We start from the raw sequence: 21,175 nt of genomic DNA on the forward strand, positions 1-21,175 counted from the left end.
TGGAAATACAGAATCATATGGTAATTCTAAGTTTAACTTTTTTGAAGAACTGCCAAACAGTTTTCCTCAGCAGTTGCACTATTTTACTTTCCCACCAACAATTCACAAGGGTTCCAATTTCTTCACATCCTTGCCAAACCTTATTATTTTCCATTTAAAAAATAATAGTCAGCCTAGGGGGTACGGAGTCATATCTCATTATGGTCTTGATTTTTCATTTTCATAATGACAATTGAAGTTGAGTATCTTTTCATGTGCTTGTTAGCCATCTGTGTATCTTCACTGGAAAAATGTCTATAAAAGGCACTTGCCAATTTTTGAACTGGATTGTTATTTGTTCTTAGGAATTCTTCATATATTCTGGATATTAATCACTTATTAGAAATATGATTTTTCTCCCATTCTGTGAGTTGTCTTTTTGCTCTCTTGATAGTATACTTTTATGCACAGTTTTTTATTTTGATTAAGTCCAATATATCTACTTTTTCTTTCACTGTCTGTGCTTTTGGTGTCATAGCCAAGAAATCATTACCAATCCAATGTCAGTTGTCCCCTAAATTTTTTTCCTAAGAGATTTATAGTTTTGTCATCTTTTTTCGTTAGATTCATTAGGGTTTTATCAATTTATTGATCTTTTCAAAGAATTAGCTTTTGTTTCCACTGATTTTCTCCATTGATTTCCTGTTTTCAATTTCAATGATCTCTAGTTTTTATTATTGCTTTCTTTCTGCTTGATTTAGGTTTAAATTGCTCCTCTTTATCTCATTTGCTAAGGTGGGAGCTTAAATTATTGATTTTAGGTATTTCTTCTTTTCTAATATAGAACTTCAGGCTACAATTTCTCTCCAAGTACTCATTTCACTGCACTCCACAATTTTGATAAATTGTATCTTCATTTGGTTGAAAATATATTTGAATTTCTCTTGATAATTGTTTAACCCATGTGTTATTTATAAATCTGTTGTTTAATCTCCAAATATTTTGTGATTTTTTTCAGCTTTCTATTACTGATTTCTAGTTTATTTCTCACTGTGGTCTAAGGCCATACTTTATATGATTTCTAGTCTTCAAAATGTGTTAGGTGTGTTTTATGGCCAGAATGTGGTCTACTTTGGTGAATGTTTGAACTGAGTTGAGAAGAATGTGTACTCAGCTGTTTCTGGATGAAATAGTCTATAAGCATCAACTAAATTCAGCTGATCAATGATGCTATTCAGTTCAACTATGTCCTTACTGATTTTCTGCCTCATGGGCTTATCAATTACTGAAGGTGGGGTGTAGTAGTCTCCTTACAGTTCTATCAGTCATTTTTATTATGATAAAATTCACATTTTATCCATTTAAAAAGTGTACAATTCAGTGGCTTTTAGTGCATTAACAGCGGTGTGCAATTGTCACCACTATCTAATTCCAGGAACTTTTCATCACCCCAAATGGAAACCCCATGCCCAATAAGCGGTCACTCCCCAATCCCTCGTTCCCCAGTGTCCCTGGAAACCATTAATCTGCTTTCTGTTTCTATGGATTTGCCTATTCCGTATAATTCACATAAATGGAATAATCATATAATTTGTGGTCTTTTGCTTCTGGCTTCTTTCATGTAGCATAATGTTTTTGAGGTTCATCTATACTGTAACATGTATCAGTACTTCATTCCTTTTTATGGCCAAATAATATTCTGTTAAATGGATACAGCATTTAAAAAAACATTTATTTTGGGGTGTGTTGGGTCTTTGTTGCTGCGTGCGGGCTTTCTCTAGTTGCGGCGAGTGGGGGCTACTCTTTGTTGCGGTGTGTGGGCTTCTCATTGCGGTGGCTTCTTGTTGTGCAGCACAGGCTCTAGGCACGCGGGCTTCAGTAGTTGTGGCATGCGGGCTCAGTAGTTGTGGCTCATGGGCTCTAGAGCACAGGCTCAGTAGTTGTGGCGCATGGGGTTAGTTCCTCCAGGGCATGTGGGATCTTCCCGGACCAGGGATTGAACCCATATTCCCTGCATTGGCAAGCGGATTCTCAACCACTGCCCCACGAGGGAAGCCCCTGCATATTTTGTTTATCCATTCATCTGGTAGTGGACATTTTCATTATTTCTACCTTTTGGCTATTATGAATATAATTCAATCAGTTTTTGCCTCATGCATTTTGATGCTCTGCTCTTAGGTCTATACACTTTAATGATTATTATGACTTCTTGGGCAATTGATCTCTTTATGATTATTTGATGCCCTCTTTTCCCCTGATACTTTTCCTTGTTCTGTTGTAAATAATGCTGCAGTGAATATGGGAATGCATATATCTTTGAATTAGTGTTTTCATTTTCTTTGGATATATAACCAGGAGTAGAATTGCTGGATCATATGGTAGTTCTATTTTTAATGTTTTGAGGAACCTCCATACTGTTTTCCGTAGTGGCTATACCAATTTACACTCCCACTAATAATGTACTAGGGTTCCCTTTTCTCCACATCCTCGCCAACACTTATTTCTTGTCTTTTTGACAGTAGCCATTCTGACAGGTGTGAAATAATATCTCACAATGGTTTTGACTTGCATTTCCTTGATGATTAGTAATGTTGCACATCTTTTCCTGTGTCGGTTGGTCATCCATATGTCTTCTTGGTAAAATGCCTTTCAGGTCCTTTGCCCATTATTAAATCAGGTTGTTTGTTTTTGCTACTGAGCTGTATGAGTTCCTAATATATTTTGGATATTAACCTCTTATCAGACATATCAGTTGCAAATATCTTCTCCCATTCAGTAGGTTGCTTTTCTTGTTTTGTTGATGGTTTCATTAGCTATGCAAAAGCTTTTAAGTTTGATTAGGTCCCACTTGTTTTATTTTTGCTCGTTTCCCTTGCCTAAGGAGACAGATCCCCCAAAAAAAGATTGCTAAGACCTGAAAAGAGTGTACTATGTTTTCTTCTAGGAGTATTATGATTTCAGGTCTTACAATAGGTCTTTGATTAACTTTGAGTTCATTTTTGTATATGGTGTGAGAAAATGTTCTAATTTCATTCCTTTACATGTAGCTGTCCAGTTTTCCCAACATCACTTATGGAAGAGGCTGTCTCTTCATTGTATATTCTTGCCTCCTATGTCATAGATTAATTGAGCAGATATGTGTGGGTTTACTTCTGGGCTCTCTATTTTGTTCCATTTATCTATGTGTCTGTTTTTGTGCCAGCACCATACTATTTTGATTACTATAGCTTTGTAGAATGCTAGGGTTTTTTCCCCTAAAACTTTACATATTTCACTCCATTCTCTTCATGCTTACATGGTTTCTGGAGAGAAGCCCAATGTAATTCTTATTCTTGTTTTCCAGAGTTCAGGTGTTCCCCCCATCCCCCACCAAACCTAGCTTCTTTCAAGATTTTTCTTTTTGTCTTTGGTTTTCTCCAGTCTCAATATGATATACAGTTGCTGCTTGAACAACACGGATTTGAACTGCACGGGTGCACTTATACATGGATTACTTTCAATCAGTACAGTACGTATATTTTCATTTTACAGATCTTTATGTGTGGGGAAAGGTTTGTGTTCAATTAGAAATCACAATATGTGGGATCAAAAGAACTAGGGTTTGAGTCCTGATTCTATCCAAACTGTTTCAGCCTCCTGTCCTTGGGTGAGTCATTTATCAATTCCTTTGTTTTTGAGACAGAGATAGCAGTATGTGGATTTTTGACTGTTCTGAGGGCCAGCACCCCTAATCCCTGCATTGTTCAAGGATCAACTGTAGATACATGTAGATTTCTTGGTAATTCACCTGCTTGGTGTTTCCTGAGCCTCCTGGATCTGTCATTTGGTGTTATTAATTTTGGAAAACTCTCCTCCATTATTATTTCAAATATTTCTCCTTTATCTTTTTCTCCTCCTTCTGGCATCCTAATTACATGTATGTAACACCTTTTGTTATTTACCCACAGTTCTTGGATATTTTGTTCTGGCTTTTGTTTTGTTTTGTTTTTGAGTTGTTTGTTTTTAAACCAGTTTTTTCTCTTTACATTTCAGTTTGGCAAATTTCTACTGACATAGCTCCAAGCTCATTGATTCTTTGACCATATTCATTCTACTGATGAACCTATCAAAGGTATTAATTTCTAGCTTTTTTTTTTTGGCGATACGCGGGCCTCTCAAGGCTGTGGCCTCCCCAGTTGTGGAGCACAGGCTCTGGACACGCAGGCTCAGCGGCCATGGCTCACGGGCCCAGCTGCTCCGCGGCATGTGGGATCTTCCTGGACCGGGACACAAACCCATGTCCCCTGCATCAGCAGGCAGACACTCAACCACTGCGCCACCAGGGAAGCCCCCTTTTGATCTTTTGTTAGAGTTTTCATCTCTTTGCTTACACTACCCAACTGTCTACTTGCATAGTGCCTACATTTTCCATTAGAGTCCTTTAGCATATTAATCACAGTTATTTTGAATTTCCTACCTGATAATTCCAAAATCTGGGTCATATCTGAGCCTGGTTCTAATGCTTGCATCATCTCTTCAGTTTTTTCTTGCCTTTTAGCATAGCTTGTAATTGTTTGTTGAAAACTGGATATGATGTATTGGGTAATATAAACTGAAGTAATATACCTTAGTGTGAGATTTTATGTAAATCTGGCCAGTAGCTGGACCATGTTTAATGTTTGCTACAGCTGTAAGTGACAGAGGCTTTAGTTTTCTCTGGTGTCAACGTTTCTTCCTCCTCTGTTGTCTTTGGGTTTCCCTAAGATCTCCTTCTTAAATCAAGTCTATCTTGTGGCTCTTTCCATTGCAATCCACTGTTATTATACAGGAGCCCTATCAATGTGGTGCTAAGGTGTGGGGGAGGGGAAGCATTCTATACTCATAATTAAATCTCCTTTTTTAGTGGGTCTGAATATTTTGGAAGATTTCTCAGCCCTTTTTTCCCTTCTCCGTTTCAGTGAGACAGGAAGGTTAAAGGGGGCTGGCACTGGCTAGCTGCCCCTCCCTCCAGGAGATAGGGCTCTGGTAATACCATTTGCCTAGGAGAGCAGGAATTTATTATGTAGAACACTCTAAGTGTATTTCAAAAAGGCTGCCCTTTCCTAGTCCCAAAAATGAGGGGGGGGTGTTTCTTAGATCTTTACCTTGAGAACCTGGTGGGTTCTTAAGAGATAAAACACATGAAAGTGTGGGGGGTTCCCTAAGGCTGGACCCCCAGAGCTTCTCACACTCAAGCTAATCCACACTCACCCTTCAGCAATTCATCAAAACTATCATTTAAGTATTCTTAACAGTTTATGGCTCCTGTAGCTTTTGCTCCGGGTAAGCTGATTTTGGCTGTTATCTATATTTTCCATCTCTCCACAATTCAGAGTGGTGGTTTTCCCTGGGTAAGCTGATTTTGGCTGTTATCTATATTTTTCCATCTCTCCACAATTCAGAGTGGTGGTTTTCCCTGTGACCTCAATTCTCTGATGGGTTTAAGAAAAGTCATTGTTTTCACGAAGTAAGTCAGAAAGAGAAAGACAAATACCGTATGATATTACGTATATGTGGAATCTAAAATATGATTCAAATCGACATATCTACAAAACAAAAACAGACTCACAGATATAGAGAATAGACTTGTGGTTGCCAAGGGGGAGGAGAGGTAGGGGAGGGAAGGAATGGGAATTTGGGATTAGTAGAGGCAAACTATTATATATAGAACGGATAAACAACAAGGTCCTACTGTATAGCACAGGCAACTATTTTCAATAACCTGTGACAAACCATAATGGAAAAGAATATGAAAAGCAATATATATATATATATATATATATATATATATATATATATATATATATATATATATATAACTGAGTCACTTTGCTGTATAGTAGAAATGAACACAACACTGTAAATCAACTATACTTCAATAAAATTTAAAAAATTCTCCATATCATATGTCAGCAGGGAAATTAAAACAACCATGAGATACCAACTATACATACCTATTAGAAATGGCCAAAATTTGGAAAGTTGACAACACCAAATGCTGACAAGGATGTGAAGCAACAGGAACTCTCATTCATTGTTGGTGGGATGCAAAATGATACAGCCACTTTTTTAAAAATGAATTTATTTATTTATTTTTGGTTGTGTTGCTGTGCACAGGCTTTCTCTAGTTGCGGTGAGCAGGGGTTACTCTTTGTTGCGGTGCTTGGGCTTCTCACTGCAGTGGCTTCTCCTGTTGCAAAGTACGGGCTCTAGGCATATGGACTTTGGTAGTTGTGGCTCACAGGCTCTAGGGCGCAGGCTCAGTAGTTGTGGCGCATGGGCTTAGTTGCTCCACAGCATGTGGGATCTTCCTGGACCAGGGATCAAACCCGTGTCCCCTGAATTGGCAGGAGGATTCTTAACCACTGTGCCACCAGGGAAGCCAATACAGCCACTTTGGAAGAGAGTTTGGCAGCTTCTTATAAAACTAAACATACTCTAACCAAATATTCCAGCAATCACATTCCTTGGTATTGATATTTACCCAAAAGAGATGAACACTTCTGTCTGCACAGAAAGCTGCACATGGATGTTTACAGCAGCTTTATCCATACATGCCTAAGCCTGGAAGCAACCAAGATGTCCTTCAGCAGATGAATGAATAAACTGTGGCATATCCAGACAATTCAGTGCTGAAAAGAAATAAACTATTAAGCCATGAAAAGACATGGAGGAACTTTAAATGCATATTATTAAGTAAAAGAAGCCAATCTGAAAAGGCTACATACTATATGATTCCAACTATATGGAAAAGGCAAAACTATGGAGACAAAAAGATCAGTGGTTGCCAAGGGTTAGGGTGAGGAATGAATAGCAGAAAGGATTTTAAGGGCAGTGAAAATATTCTGTATGATACTATAATGGTGGATATATGTGGATACATTTGTCCAAACCCATAGAATGCACAACACCAAGAGTGAACCCTGATGTTAACTATGAACTTTGGGTGATTATGATGTGTCAAAGTAGGTCCATCAATTGTAATAAATGTACCACTCTGGTGGGCGATGTTGGTAATAGGGTGGCTAGGCATGTGTGGGGGCAGGGGGCATATGGGAAATCACTGTACCTTCCCCTCAGTTTTCCTGTTAACTGATAACTTCCCTTAAAAAAATCTTTAAAAAATAATAGTAGTAATTGTGAGTTCCCAGAGTTCAGGGGCGGGGGGGGGAGTCATTGATTTTCAGTTTGTTCAGGTTTTTTTTTCCCTTGTTGTAAGAATGGGAGCAATGATTTCCAAGCTCCTTAAATGTCAGAGCTGAAACCAGAAATCCTGAATTTTTTCATCAGTATGAAAACTTTAATTTCCAAAAGAGTCATATATTTCACAGCATTACCACTTACTTTCATAATCATCAGTGCTGGATGTTATGTCTTTGTAATTTCCCAGCTGGCTCTGCAGCTATTTCTTGTTACTAAGTGCTAGCCAGTAGAATGTGAAGGAAAGTAATGTTCTTGTTACTAAGTGCTAGCCAGTAGAATGTGAAGGAAAGTAATGTCTCCAACTTTAGATACCTGTCCTTAAAGTAAACTGATGTGCCTCTCTGCCCCTTTTTCCACTTGGCTCCTTGGGATGTGAATATGATAGTGTGCCATCTTGGACTGTGTGAATAAGGTTACCACCCTAGGAGTGTTGGAAAACAAGAAAGAGAAGTCATACCAGTTCTGTACTACCTAACTTCAGACTATTAAAGTAAGGATAAAAAAATCAGTTTTTAATTTTATTTTAAGGCACTATTATTTGAGGTCTCTTACATTCTAAATCTGTATCTCAAAACATCAGCTTTAACAATAAAGGGACCTGAAATACTTTAAATCAAACCCACACCAATCCTGTGAATTATATGCCAGTGTTTTCCAGTAATTTCACTGTCATTTTTAATGCCATAAGTCAGTTCTGCTATTCTGTTCCACTGTCAATATTTGTTCTATTTACTCACATTTTAACATTTTCTTTGCCCACTCTTCTTGTTTCTCAAATCCTCTATCTAGGACTACTTATATTTTTAAATAGCATGCCAACACCTCTCCTCAGTTCCCCTCCCTTCACAACTTTTTAGTCCCTTAACAAAGAGTTTTTGAAGAGACCAGGGCAGATGTCAAAACAGCAGTTCTTAAAGAGTGGTTGGAGAATCCCTAGGGGTCCCTTAGGTCAAAATATTTTCATAGTAATTCCAAGACTTTATTTTCCTTTTTCACTTTCATTCTCTCATGAGTGTAGAGTCTCCCAGTCTATATAACATGTGACATTGCTACAGAATGAATGCAGATATAAGAAACCAGGTATCTAAAAAATTATATAATGATGCCACTCTCATTATTTTTGTTTTGGAAAATAATTACTATTCATAAAATGTTATCATGTTAACATGTGATGAGTTTATTCATTTTTTTTTTTTTTTTTTTTTTCTTTTTGCGGTATGCGGGTCTCTCACTGTTGCGGCCTCTCCCGTTGCGGAGCACAGGCTCCGGACGCGCAGGCCCAGAGGCCATGGCTCACGGGCCCAGCCGCTCCGCGGCACATGGGATCCTCCCAGACCGGGGCACGAACCCGTATCCCCCGCATCGGCAGGCGGACTCTCAACCACTGCGCCACCAGGGAGGCCCTAGTTTATTCATTTTTAAATGCATTTAAAATTTTTATTTCAGTTTGAGACTTGCTATTGTAAAATGTCTGCCTGTCTTAGATCAGGTTGCCTGGGAAACAGAATCTGAGAGGAAGCAGATTGGGTGGAAGGTGAAGTTGATCTGTGATAGGGTTGCAATCTGTTGGGGAGCTCTAGGACGGGATTGGCTCTTTGGACTTGCTCTAAATTGCCCTTGGGGAGGCAGTGTTAACCGTGCACGACCCAGCTCTCTTTGTGCAAGAGCAACTCCTATAGAGGAACTTAGCTGTGAGTTGTCAGCAAAGATCCTCAGCAGCTGGCAGCACAATGAGGGGGGAATCTTGACAAGTCTAAGGCATAACTTACATTCTAGAGTTCCCTTAGTGATCGGGCTGAAACGTCCCATGGCAGGACTACAGCTGAGATCACACCCTTAACTTCCTCTTTACTGTCCTGCTTCTTCATGCCCTTACCATTTTTACTGGGAGAACTTCCTTAATAAACCACTTGCATAGGAATCCTCACCTTAAGGTCTGCTTCTGGCAGATACAAGGTAAAAGAATGTCCACAATAGAACTCGATTCCATCCTCCAATCTTTACCCCAAAATGTTTCTCCCTAGTCTGCTGCATTTTTAGCAAATGCTGACCATCCAGCTCTCCACAAAAATGTAAGAGCTATCCTTTATCTCTCTTTTCCTCATCTTTCATATCAGCAAACTTCAAATTAAGTCTGAAACCTAGAATGGAAATTCTCCAGGCAGCAGTTCACATGCGTCCAAGTGGAGAGGGATTTATCGTAGTTTGATTAATGATTTTGTTTTCAGATGTTATCTCAGTCACTTAGACCTTATTTCTATTCCTTAGGACAGGGAAAAAACTTAAGAGACCAGATCACTTTCTTGTTGACATATAGTCAGCAGAACAGCCTTCTTAGACTTGAGATTCAGGTTTACTCTCAGGCACTTTATCTCACCCAATAAGCACAGCCACTCTTAGTGGGAGAGGCTAAAAGAGGCCACTAAGGTAGTCCTTATGGACTGCAGGTGAAATTTTAAAGATTTCTGTTGACTCCAAAGCTATGTAAAGGGGCAGAAGATTTAAATGAGATATGAGCCAAATAAAGAAACATGAAGAATTGGGAATTCCCTGGCAGTCCAGTGGTTAGGACTCTGTGCTTTCACTGCCGGGGAACTAAGATTCCGCAAGCTGCCTGGTGCAGCAAAAAACGAACAAACGAAAATAAAAATAAAAAACATGAAGAAGAAAATCAGGGGACTTCCCTGGTGGCACAGTGGTTAAGAATCCACCTGCCAATGCAGGGGACACCGGTTCGAGCCCTGGTCCAGGAAGATCCCACATGCTGTGGAGCAACTAAGTCTGTGTGCCACAACTACTGAGCCTGTACTCTAGAGCCTGCGAGCCACAACTACTGAGCCCATGTGCCACAACTACTGAAGCCCGTGCACCTAGAGCCCGTGCTCTGCAACAAGAGAACCACCGCAATAAGAAGCCTGTGCACTGCAATGAAGGGTAGCCCCTGCTCGCCCCAACTAGAGAAAGCTGGCATGCAGTAACAAAGACCCAACGCAGCCAAAAATAAAAATTAATTAATTATTTAAAAAAAGAAGAAAATCAGAGTGAAAAATGACAGTTTAGACCAAAAAAAAGTTTTGCAACTAAAAATATACAGATCTTGTTATGTATATAACACATGAACTTTGAAAACTATTTTTTTTTAAAAAATAAGTCTACAAAAAAGTGTGCTGGCAAAATTGGACTTAGCACAAAACCTATGAAAGAAGAGATTATGAAATTACAACACTCATTTAGATATTTAAGTTTTGGTAAATTATTGATTTCATAAAAATCAGCACCTGCTATTTACAATTGTTAAGTCACTGTCAGTCTTCAGAAATAGCTAATAAAAGTAAAATTGACATTACTCACATTTGTACTTCATAAATTTAGTTTGAGATTTAGTTTTGTGAAATCAGCTTCAAAATAAATGTGGCTGACATTCAAATATTCAAAGCTAAAGATTCCTTTTGAACAACATCACCAATCCTAATCATGTTTTTAAAAAGGCACTAATGGTTTTCTGTATGTCAAGTAATATTGTAGAGGTGGTATAATTAAAAAAAAAATTACCTGAAGGGGTGATTCATGTATTGTTACAGAGGATGAGATCCTTTGAGTGAAACTCTTATTACTGCTCAGAGTGTTAGACCACCACTGCTTCCAACCAAAACTAGACAGGTACATAAAACAAGGGTTGTAGAAGAGTGAAACAATTTTACATAATTGCTTATGGCCACCTCAAGAAAATAAAAGTCTTTCTTGGGACTGGTGGTCCAGTGGTTAAGAATCTGCCTTCCAATGCAGGGGACGTGGGTTCGGTTCAATCCCTGGTCGGGAAACTAAGATCCCACCTGGCGCGCGCCGCAACTACTAAGCATGCACTCTAGAGCCTGTGTGCCACAACTAGAGACCCCATGGGCTCTGGAGCCCACTCACTGCAACAAAAGATCCCACACGCTTCAATGAAGATCCTGCATGTCGCAACTAAGACCCGATGCAGCCAAGTAAATAAATAAATAAATAAATAAATAAAAATTTAAAAATGGCCTATAAAAGGCTTTCTTGTTTCAAAATATTGTAATAATTAACAATGATATTAATGCCTATGCTGGTTGTATGGAAACTTACAGTGCAAGACTAATATTGTAGAGTTAATTTCTCAGGAAAATCTTTTTCTCTCCACAATGACTCTAAGCATATTACTAACTTATTAGCTATGAATCCAACAAGTCAGCTGCCAAATAATGCAAGACACATTGAGAGAGTAGGGATCATTAGACCTTGATGATGCCCTAAAATAGTAAATAAAATCACATTTGATTTGTCACACTCCCCTCTGATTTTCAAATTTTTAATAAATAATTATATACTTCCTTGAATCTAAGATATACTTGGTTGAAAATTGAGTTCTAAATTCAGAATGTGAAAATGTGGGGGAAAAAAGCATCATGGGATTGATAAAACATGTTAACTTCATATTATATAGTAAACAGAACTATCAATTTTAATTACTACTTTTCTGGAAATATTTTTGACAAAATAGTTCAGCACCTGATAGGGTATATGAATCCATTGTAATATTTTATTCTCTGGGTATAGGCTTCCCCTAGCCAATAAATCCTGAGAAATAAGTACAAAAACACTATTAAGATAAGACATCCATATCACCATTATAAATCATTAACTTTTAAGATTTATTTTATATGCTACCCATCTTTTTTTAAGGCATAAAAATTACAAGTAAAGCTAAAAGCCCCCTTTGATCAACACCCTCAATCCTAATCTCCTGCCAGAGACAACACTATTGATAATTTGGTATGTGTCCTTTTTAATCCATTTAAAATAGTTTTACATACATATTTCAATAATAAAAACAATTCTATTCTTTGTGAATGATTTTACTCCAATTTACATGAATGTTATTATATGGTATGTTTCGTCTGGATCTTGGTTTTTTTTTCACTCAACATTATTTTAGATAACAACCATGTTACACAATACAGACCAAGCTCGTTGCTTTTAAGTGCTATATACCACTCCATTATTTGAATATATCACATTTTATTCATCCATTATCCCTTCAATATATATGTTGTTTTCAATTCATATATATATATATATGTATTTCTTATTCATATTTATGAATTTCTTTAGGATGTATATCCAGAAGTGGAATGGCAGGGTCCTTTTAAAAAATACTTCCCTGCCTCAAAGTCATAGACAATATCCTGTTATTTCCTTTCAAGAAGTTCAGAGTTTGGCTTTTCACATTTCAGTGTTCAAATCCTTTGGAATTCTTTTTCTTTATATGTTGTAAGGTTGTATGTAATTTTATTTTCCCCAATGTGGAGATTCAAATACTCCAACTGTTTTTATTGACTAGGCCGTCATTCTTCTACTGATTCACGATGTCATGTCTAATATACAACAAGTTTGCATATATTCATTCATTTACTTCTAGGCATTCTATTCTGTAAATCCTTTTTATTTATCCATTAATATTCTAATACCACACACTATTATATGACCATACCTTCATAATACATGTAGTGTATGGTAGAAGGTGTGTCCTCTCTGTTCTTATTCAATATTGTCTCAGCAATCCATAGACTTTTATTTCATATGGATTTTAGAATCATTTGGTAAAGACCCTAGAAAATTCTTGTTAGATGTTTGGAACTATATTAGGTCCATAGATTAATTTGGGGAGAAAAGACATTTTATGATATTGGGTTTTTCCATCTACATCCATTGCATTTCCCTCCATTTACTCAAGTCTTTTGCCCTTCAATAAAGCTTTACAATTTTTTCATAAAGATCTTTTTCATTTTTTGAGACTATGCCAAGATATTTTAAAGTTAAGTAAAGCATGGATTGAATTTAAGAGAAGGCCTTTATTCAATTAGTATACTCGGTGTTTCTCACCTGTATGACCTCTCTTATGTATAGAAAGGGATGCTCTTTGAGAGAATGCTTTCCCACATTCATTACATTCAAAAGGTTTCTCACCGGTGTGAATTCTCATATGTATTATAAGTAATGAGCATTGAGAGAAGGCTTTTCCACATTTATTACATTCATACGGTTTCTCCCCTGTATGACTTCTAACGTGAAGAGTAAGGGATGAGATTCGAGAGAAGGCTTTACCGCATTCATTACATTTAAATGGTTTCTCTCCAGTATGAATTTTTTCATGTTCAAGGAGATTTTGTCTCTGACTGAAAGCTTTTCCACATTGATTACAATGATAGGGTTTCTCTCCAGTATGAATTTTCTCATGTTCAGTGAGATTTGATTTCTGACTAAAGGCTTTCCCACATACTGTACACGCATAGGGTTTTTCACCAGTATGAATTCTCTGGTGTCGGATGAGGTTTGACATCTGAATAAAAGCTTTCCCACATTCATTACATTCATAAGGTTTCTCTCCAGTATGAATTTTTTGATGTGTAATGAGATTTTCTTTCCGGCTGAAGGCTTTTCCACATTCATTACATTCATAGGGTTTCTCAGCTGTATGATTTCTCATATGTACAGTAAGGGATGAACTTTGAGAGAAGGCTTTCCCACATTCACTGCATACATAGGGTTTCTCACCTGTATGACTTCTCATATGTATAATAAATACTGAGCATTGAGAGAAGGCTTTTCCACATTTATTACATTTATAGGGTTTCTCCCCTGTGTGACTTCTCATATGTAGATTAACAGATGACATTCGAGAAAAAGCTCTACCACATTCATTACATGCATAAGGTTTCTCGCCAGTATGAATTTTCTCATGCTCAATAAGATTTTGCTTCTGGCTGAAGGCTTTTCCACATTCCTTACATTCATAGGGTTTTTCTCCAGTATGAATTCTCTCATGTTCAATGAGATTTGATTTCTGACTGAAGGCCTTCCAACAATCCTTACATGCATAAGGTTTTTCTCCGGTATGAATTCTCTGGTGTCTAATAAGGTTTGACATTTGAATGAAAGCTTTTCCACATTCATTACACTTATATGGTTTTTCCCCAGTATGAATTTTTTGATGTGTAATAAGATTTTCCTTCCTACTGAAAGCTTTTCCACATTCCTTACATTCATAAAGTTTCTCTCCAGCATGAATTCTCTCATGTCTGATGAGGTCAAATTTATGATTAAAGTCTTGTCCACACTGATTACACTTAAAGGGGGTTACAACATGGGATGAGCAATGGTAAAATGGTTTCCCATACTTATTACACTCATAATTTTTCTCTCTTATACAGCCTTTCTCATAACTAAGTAAGTCTAAATTATGTTCAAAATCCTTATCAAATGAGTCATATTCATAGAAGTTTTGTCTTGAAGTAACAATGTCTGAGCCCAGAGGAAATACTTTTGCAACTTTTTTACATTCAATGACATTTTCCTTAATTAGAGTTTTCTTGGAGATGGATGTGACTTTCCTCACAAGTGTTTCCTGCTGCTCCTTGATCTGTTCATCATCTTCCCAAACTTCTAAAATGGAGGACCAAAAATTATAACTTTTGAATTTTTCTCCTACTGCATTATTGATAACATTTCAGAAATTTGCCAAAGTGGGGTTGATCTCTGATATTGGCTCTAGTCTCCCAATATGAAAGAAATCCAAAGTGCAAATGTCCCTAGTTTCTAAGATTTGAGAAGTTAACTCCTATAGATAATATTATGGAGAGAAAACTGCCATTAATAGGCCCAAGCTGCTTTGATTGATTTAAAAAACATACTTATACAATGCAGATATCAGTAAAATGAATAGAATAATTAAGATGAAAGGGCAACCACATAAATGACTGGATAGCAAGTCAAATGACTAGAGGATAAAATTAACACTTGTGGTTAAACAAAACAGATCGAATGTATATGTTTATTTCTCCCACTTCTTAAAATTCCATTGAAATGACAGTAAAAGAATAAAGATTGAAACCCATAAGAACAAAGGAAATAGGAGTAAAAAGAAGGGTAAACAAGACATTTCAACAAAATACTGGAAGGCAAAAGGGTAAGACAACTGTCAACTGATAGCTTAGCTAAGAAATTCAAGTTTTGTGCTATGAAGATGCAAACGTCCAACAACAAAGTGATTTGACAACAGAACACTAGAAAAGCTCAAAAATTGGAGGATTTAGTTACTTAAAAGGCAGGGATAAGAGTGGGGCTGAAAAACAGAGGATTAATTTAAAGTCTGGAGTTATATACTGATTTGAAGGCATGAACACATCTATATCATGAAGGTACATAAAGGAAAAAGGAGTCTATATGTAATTTAGAACTATTTTGGATAATGCTCAGTGAGGGCTGGAGTAAAGGAGTCATGTAAAACACAGTTCATAAAGGAATAAGAAAAAATAAACAGGAACTGAGGAGAAATCAGAATCCTTTAGAGAAAAGAAGACATTTCCAGGAAGGGTGATCCACAGGATCAAATATAGAAGAGGAATTCCTATTTCAATATGGTGGAATTAAACATCTCTGTGTCCTCTCCTCTCTGCAAACATGAAGAAGAAACAGAAAAGAAAATATATCCTCAATAAAACTAAAAGACAGCTAAACTCCAATTCCAGAGTATAAGGAAAGACCAGAGGGCAGACTGAACCAGGTAGGGAAGAAACCCAACCACTGGCTGTTCTTTCTTATCTTAGACAGAAAGCATGGTGAACAGAGTTCTCCAAAACAGAAGGCACACCCTGTGGACAGAATGAATGAGACATTTTTTACAACAGTGGAATCCAGATGTGTTAAGATTGCATGGTGGCAGGAACATAATGGTCTTCTTCTGGCCCTGTCAAATGGTAGGGAATGCAGAGCTAAACAAGGAGATGCAAATAGCCATTATTCTTGTATAAGCAGGATGCTGGCATAGGAGGGTAGAAGAGATACTGAGTGCTAGAGGAAGCATGCAATTAATAATCTCTGATTCAGAAGAAGTAAAGGGCAAACCAACTCTTAACACCAAACCTTGTATGACAGAGGAAGTCAATACGAGCAACAGAGGCTTCCTACTAGCTCAAGAGTATTTTTCTAGACAATCTCCAGCACTCTCCTTCTGTAAATAGTGGGTCCAGCAGGAAATAACTTTATTCAAAGATGAGGAATGATAGTTATAAAAGGAACCAGTATTCAGATCTATACCACACTACAAGAATCAAAAAACATGAATATGCAAGCTTATAGGAAAAACTGATATTGACTCATCATCAATAAGCCTCATAAAGTTCTAAAGCTTTCAAGAAAAACAAACGTATGGGCATCCAGGCAAATAAATCAAGTCACCTATGAGGGAAAACAATCAGGCTTCAGATTTCTCCAAGCAACAATTCAAAGCCAAGAGGCAGCAGAGGACTATCTAAAGTCTTCAGGGAACTGTCTACAAAACCTCTAGGAAAGACAGTATGGCTCAAGAATTTTATACACAGCCAACGATCAACTAAATATAAAGGTTTTTTAAAAAAAGATATTTGCTTGTTTGCAAAACCTCAGGGACTCCAGTTCCCACTAAATTATAAGCTCCATGAGCCCATGCCCAGAATAGTATTTTATCTATATTGTTATGACTATAAATGTGGTTTCCTTTTCCTTACATCTTCTACTCGGTTGTTGAAGTATACATGAAAACTACTGATTTTTATTTGTTAATTTGATACCCTACCATGTCACTGGATTCTCTTACTATTTGTTGCAGTTGATTCTCTTGTGTTTTAAGGGATATAATCTTATCATCTATAAATAAAGATGGTTTTACAGGGTCCTTTCCAATTCTTCTAGTACTGATTTTTTTCTCTTGTCTGTTACTTAGGTATAAACTTAGTAAGAAATTTACAAAAGGTATAAAGGAAACCTTGGAAAGCATTTCTGAAGGACACAAAAATAGATACATCTGAACAAAGACAGAGAACATGTTCTTGGATAGAAAACCTTGACGTTATAAAGGTGTCAGCACTCTGAAAGTTAATTTATACTTTTAACACATTCCCAACAAAAAATCCAACAGGTTTTTCTCTGGAAAGAGACAGCTGAATGTAAAATTCTTATGGTGAAATAAACAATCAAGAATAGCCAGCACAGGGCTTCTGTGGTGGCGCAGTGGTTAAGAATCCGCCTGCCAACGCAGGGGACACCGGTTCGAGCCCTGGTCTGGGAAGATCCCACATGTGCAGAGCAACTAAGCCCACGCGCCGCAACTACTGAGCCTGTGCTCTAGAGCCCACGAGCCACAACTACTGAGACTGTGTGCCACGACCACTGAAGCCCATGCACCTAGAGCCCGTGCTCTGCAACAAGAGAAGCAACTGCAATGAGAAGCCCGTGCACTACAATGAAGAGTAGCCTCTGCTCGCTGCAACTAGAGAAAGCCCACGTGCAGCAATGAAGACCCAACACAGACAAAAATAAGTAAATAAAGTTAAAAAAAAAAAAAGAATAGCCAGCACAACTCTAAAAAAAAAAGTGTACTCAACTGGGAAAAGAAAGGGACTGAGTGTCAAGGGTAAGAGACAGACTCACATTTCAATGTTATCTTTTGGACTGTTTATATTTTTTAACTAAGTGTGCATATATTATATTTCAAAAAATTTAAAGGAATGAAAGGTGTAAATAAGCAGGAAGGAGGTAACAATTTGTAAGCCAGAAACTTTTAAACTTATGTGGGATTGTGAGAGTTGTGAAGTACAATGGGAAGTGTGAGTATTGTTACAAAACAAATCTGAGGCTTTTCAAAATAGAAAGAAAAGGAATCTAACTCTGAAACAAATATGTTTTAAAAATACTATACATCCACAAAATATTGAACGCATAAGAAAAAGCCCTATGAACACAAAGGAAAGAGAGAGCTTAAGGATCATAGAGAGGGACACTAATCCTGAAAGTAACACTGTACATGAACTAGGGAAGTTTTGGTATCTAAAATTTGAAAAAAGGAAGATAGCTCCAATACAGTATTTGGAAGTGTCACCATAATCCAAGGCATTCACACCTTTTGTCACTCTAGAAGACTTAAGTGAATCTTAGAAAATGTGAAATGGTATCAACCCCCTGAACAACTGTCATGTGTCTTTCTCATTCAGACCTGCATTTTCACTTATTCACCTGGACAGGGCCTCCCAAGCCCTTCTATCACCCATGGCTCCTCTTCCTGCTCCAACTTGAAGATCACATCTGGTTTGGTGACTTGGCAGCCTATTATGAGAGACAACAAAGGACTTGGATATTAATGATGGAGACAACCATCCAGACTTCGGGTTGTGTCCTGGGGACTTGAGGGCCTATGAAAGATGAGGATGGAGGAACTTCCACAGTGAGACAAAGTAATTAGCCTTTACCCTACAGACAAGCACGTACAATCAAATGAAGAAAGGGAAGGCTAGTTAAAGACATCTGGCAAGTTGAAGTCTTCACACATTTCAAAGATAGAAAAGAATTCTGTGTAAAATTGCAAAGCTACCCTTACCCACTGTGACTAGGTTGCTATAGTTCTCCAGCATCACATCACGGTACAAGTCCCTCTGAGCAGGTTTCATTTGCTGCCATTCCTCCTGGGTGAGGTCTACAGCCACATCCTTAAATGTTACTGTTCCCTGTAAAAAGACAATTTGAAGTCATCAAAACTAAACACTGTGGTCAAAACATCTAAGAACCCATTTAGCTGATCAGATACCATATATCAGGTTTGCATATTTACTTAATTTTGTATTTATACTATAGGGGAAAATATACCATAATAGAAATATCCTGTAGAAGTATGTTAATTATTGAATCAGCAAACTGATGAATTCATCATCTATTATTCAGGAAGCTGGAAATAGTGGTCACTGATGTATACTAGGCTGTGACAGAGGTGACACAGACATGATTCATGGTAACTGGCTCAGAACCTGTCCAAGCAATTATGTAATCTAGTAAGAAAGAGGACATGGAAATAGTGGGGAAGGAGGAGAAATAAGGCTGGAGGAAGGAGGAGAGGTATGAAAATTTGAACATGCAAAATTTGATATTTCTATAGGACTTCCAGATGGAAATGTCCACTATGCAGTTGGAGGTATGAAGAAAGGAGATGAGAATTTGTTAGCCATCAACCGGAAATTGGGAGCTGAATCCATGGCAGAAGGATATGAGTGGTTGTAAAGAACATATATGGTAGATTGGTTCAAGATGGTGGAGTAGAGGGACGTGGGCTCATTCCCTCTTGCAAGAGCACCAGAATCACAACTAACTGCTGAACAATCATCGACAGGAAGACACTGGAACTCACCAAAAAAGATGCCCCACATCTAAAGACAAAGGAGAAGCTGCAATGAGATGGTAGGAGGGGCGCAATCACAATAAAATCAAATCCTATAACCACTGGGTGGGTGACTCACAAACTGGAGAACAATTATACCACCCACTGGAGTGAGGGTTCTGAGCCCCATGTCATGATTGCCAACCTGGGGGGTATGGCAACGGGAGGGGGAATTCCCAGAGAAGCAGACTTTGAAGGCTGGCAGGATTTGACTGCAGGAAATAGACAGGACTGGGGGAAACAGAGACTCCACTCCTGGAGAGCACACACAAACCAGTGTGCACATCAGGACCCAGGGGGAAGGATCAGTGACCCCATAGGAGAACCAGACCTACCTGCTAGTGTTGGAGGGTCTCCTGCAGAGGCAGGGGGTGGCTGTGGCTCACCGCGGGGACAAGGACACTGGCAGCAGAAGTTCTGGGAAGTACTCCTTGGCAGGAGCCCTCCCGGAGTCCACCATTAGCCCCACCAAAGAACATGCAGCCTCCAGTGCTGGGTAACCTCAGGCCAAACAACCAACAGTGAGGGAACTCAGCCCTACCTATCAGCAGACAAGTGGATTAAAGTTTTACTGAGCTCTGCCCACCAGAGCAACACCAGCTCTACCTACTACCAGTCTCTCCCATCAGGAAGCTTACACAAGCCTCTTATATAGACTCATCCACCAGAGGGCAGACAGCAGAAGCAAAAAGAACTACAATCCTGCAGCCTGTGGAATGAAAACCACATTCACGGAAAGACACACAAAGTGAAAAGGCAGAGGACTATGTACCAGATGAAGGAACAAGATAAAACACCAGAAAAACGACTAAATGAAGTGGAGATAGGCAATCTTCCATAAAAAGAATTCAGAATAATGATAATGAAGATGACCCAAGACCTCAGAAAAAGAATGGAGGCAAAGATGGAGAAGATGCAAGAAATGTTTAACAAAGACCTAGAGGAGTTAAAGAACAAAAAAACAGAGATGAACAATACAATAAATGAAAAGAAAAATACACTAGAAGGAATCAATAGCAGAATAACTGAGGCAGAAGAACGGATAAGTGAACTGGAAGACATAATGGTGGAATTCACTGCCGCAGAACAGAATAAAGAAAAAAGAATGAAATGGATTATTAGCCATATAAAGGAACAAAATTGAGTTATCTGTAGTGAGGTGGATGGACCTAGAATCTGTCATACAGAGTGAAGTAAGTCACAAAGAGAAAAACAAATACTGTACGCTAATGCATATATATGGAATTTTAAAGAGTGGTACTGATGAACCTAGTGGCAGGTCAGGAATAAAGACACACACGTAGAGAATGGACTTGAGGGCATGGGGGTGGGGAGGGAAAGCTGGGATGAAGTGAGAGAGTAGCACTGACATATATACACGACCAAATGTAAAATGGATGGCTAGAGGGAAGCAGCTGCATAGCACAAGGAGATCAGCTCAGTGCTTTGTGACGACCCAGAGGGATGGGATAGGCAGGGTGGAAGGAAGGCTCAAGAGGGAGGGGATATGGGGATACATGTATACATACAGCTGATTCACTTTGTTATACAGCAGAAACTAACACAACATTGTAAAGCATTTATACTCCAATAAAGATGTGAAAAAAAGAAAAAAGAAAAAAAGAATGAAAAGAAATGAAGACAGCCTAAGAGACCTCTGGGACAACATTAAACACAGCAACATTCGCATTACAGGGGTCCCAGAAGGAA

At 38.2% G+C, this 21,175-nt stretch overlaps 1 protein-coding gene across 8 annotated transcripts in view; it reads right to left on the bottom strand.

The window, feature by feature from the left end:
• Positions 1–6,100: 6,100 nt before the first annotated feature.
• The window catches only part of ZNF568 (zinc finger protein 568), a 45,402-nt gene continuing 30,327 nt past the window's right edge, over positions 6,101–21,175 (bottom strand). For all 8 annotated transcript variants that reach the window (XM_081217156.1, XM_081217151.1, XM_081217152.1 and 5 more), the window contains 4 exons: positions 18,635–18,761; positions 18,274–18,363; positions 11,734–14,667; positions 6,101–6,629 (listed from right to left, as the gene is read on the bottom strand). In XM_081217156.1, coding sequence (XP_081073282.1) covers positions 13,085–14,667; positions 18,274–18,363; positions 18,635–18,761 — 1,800 coding nt within the window. In that variant the 3' untranslated portion in view covers positions 6,101–6,629; positions 11,734–13,084. The remainder of the gene's footprint in view (positions 6,630–11,733; positions 14,668–18,273; positions 18,364–18,634; positions 18,762–21,175) is intronic.

Source organism: Mesoplodon bidens, assembly GCF_964165515.1.
Source record: "Mesoplodon bidens genome assembly, chromosome: 18".
In the NCBI taxonomy this organism is placed as follows: domain Eukaryota; kingdom Metazoa; phylum Chordata; class Mammalia; order Artiodactyla; family Ziphiidae; genus Mesoplodon; species Mesoplodon bidens.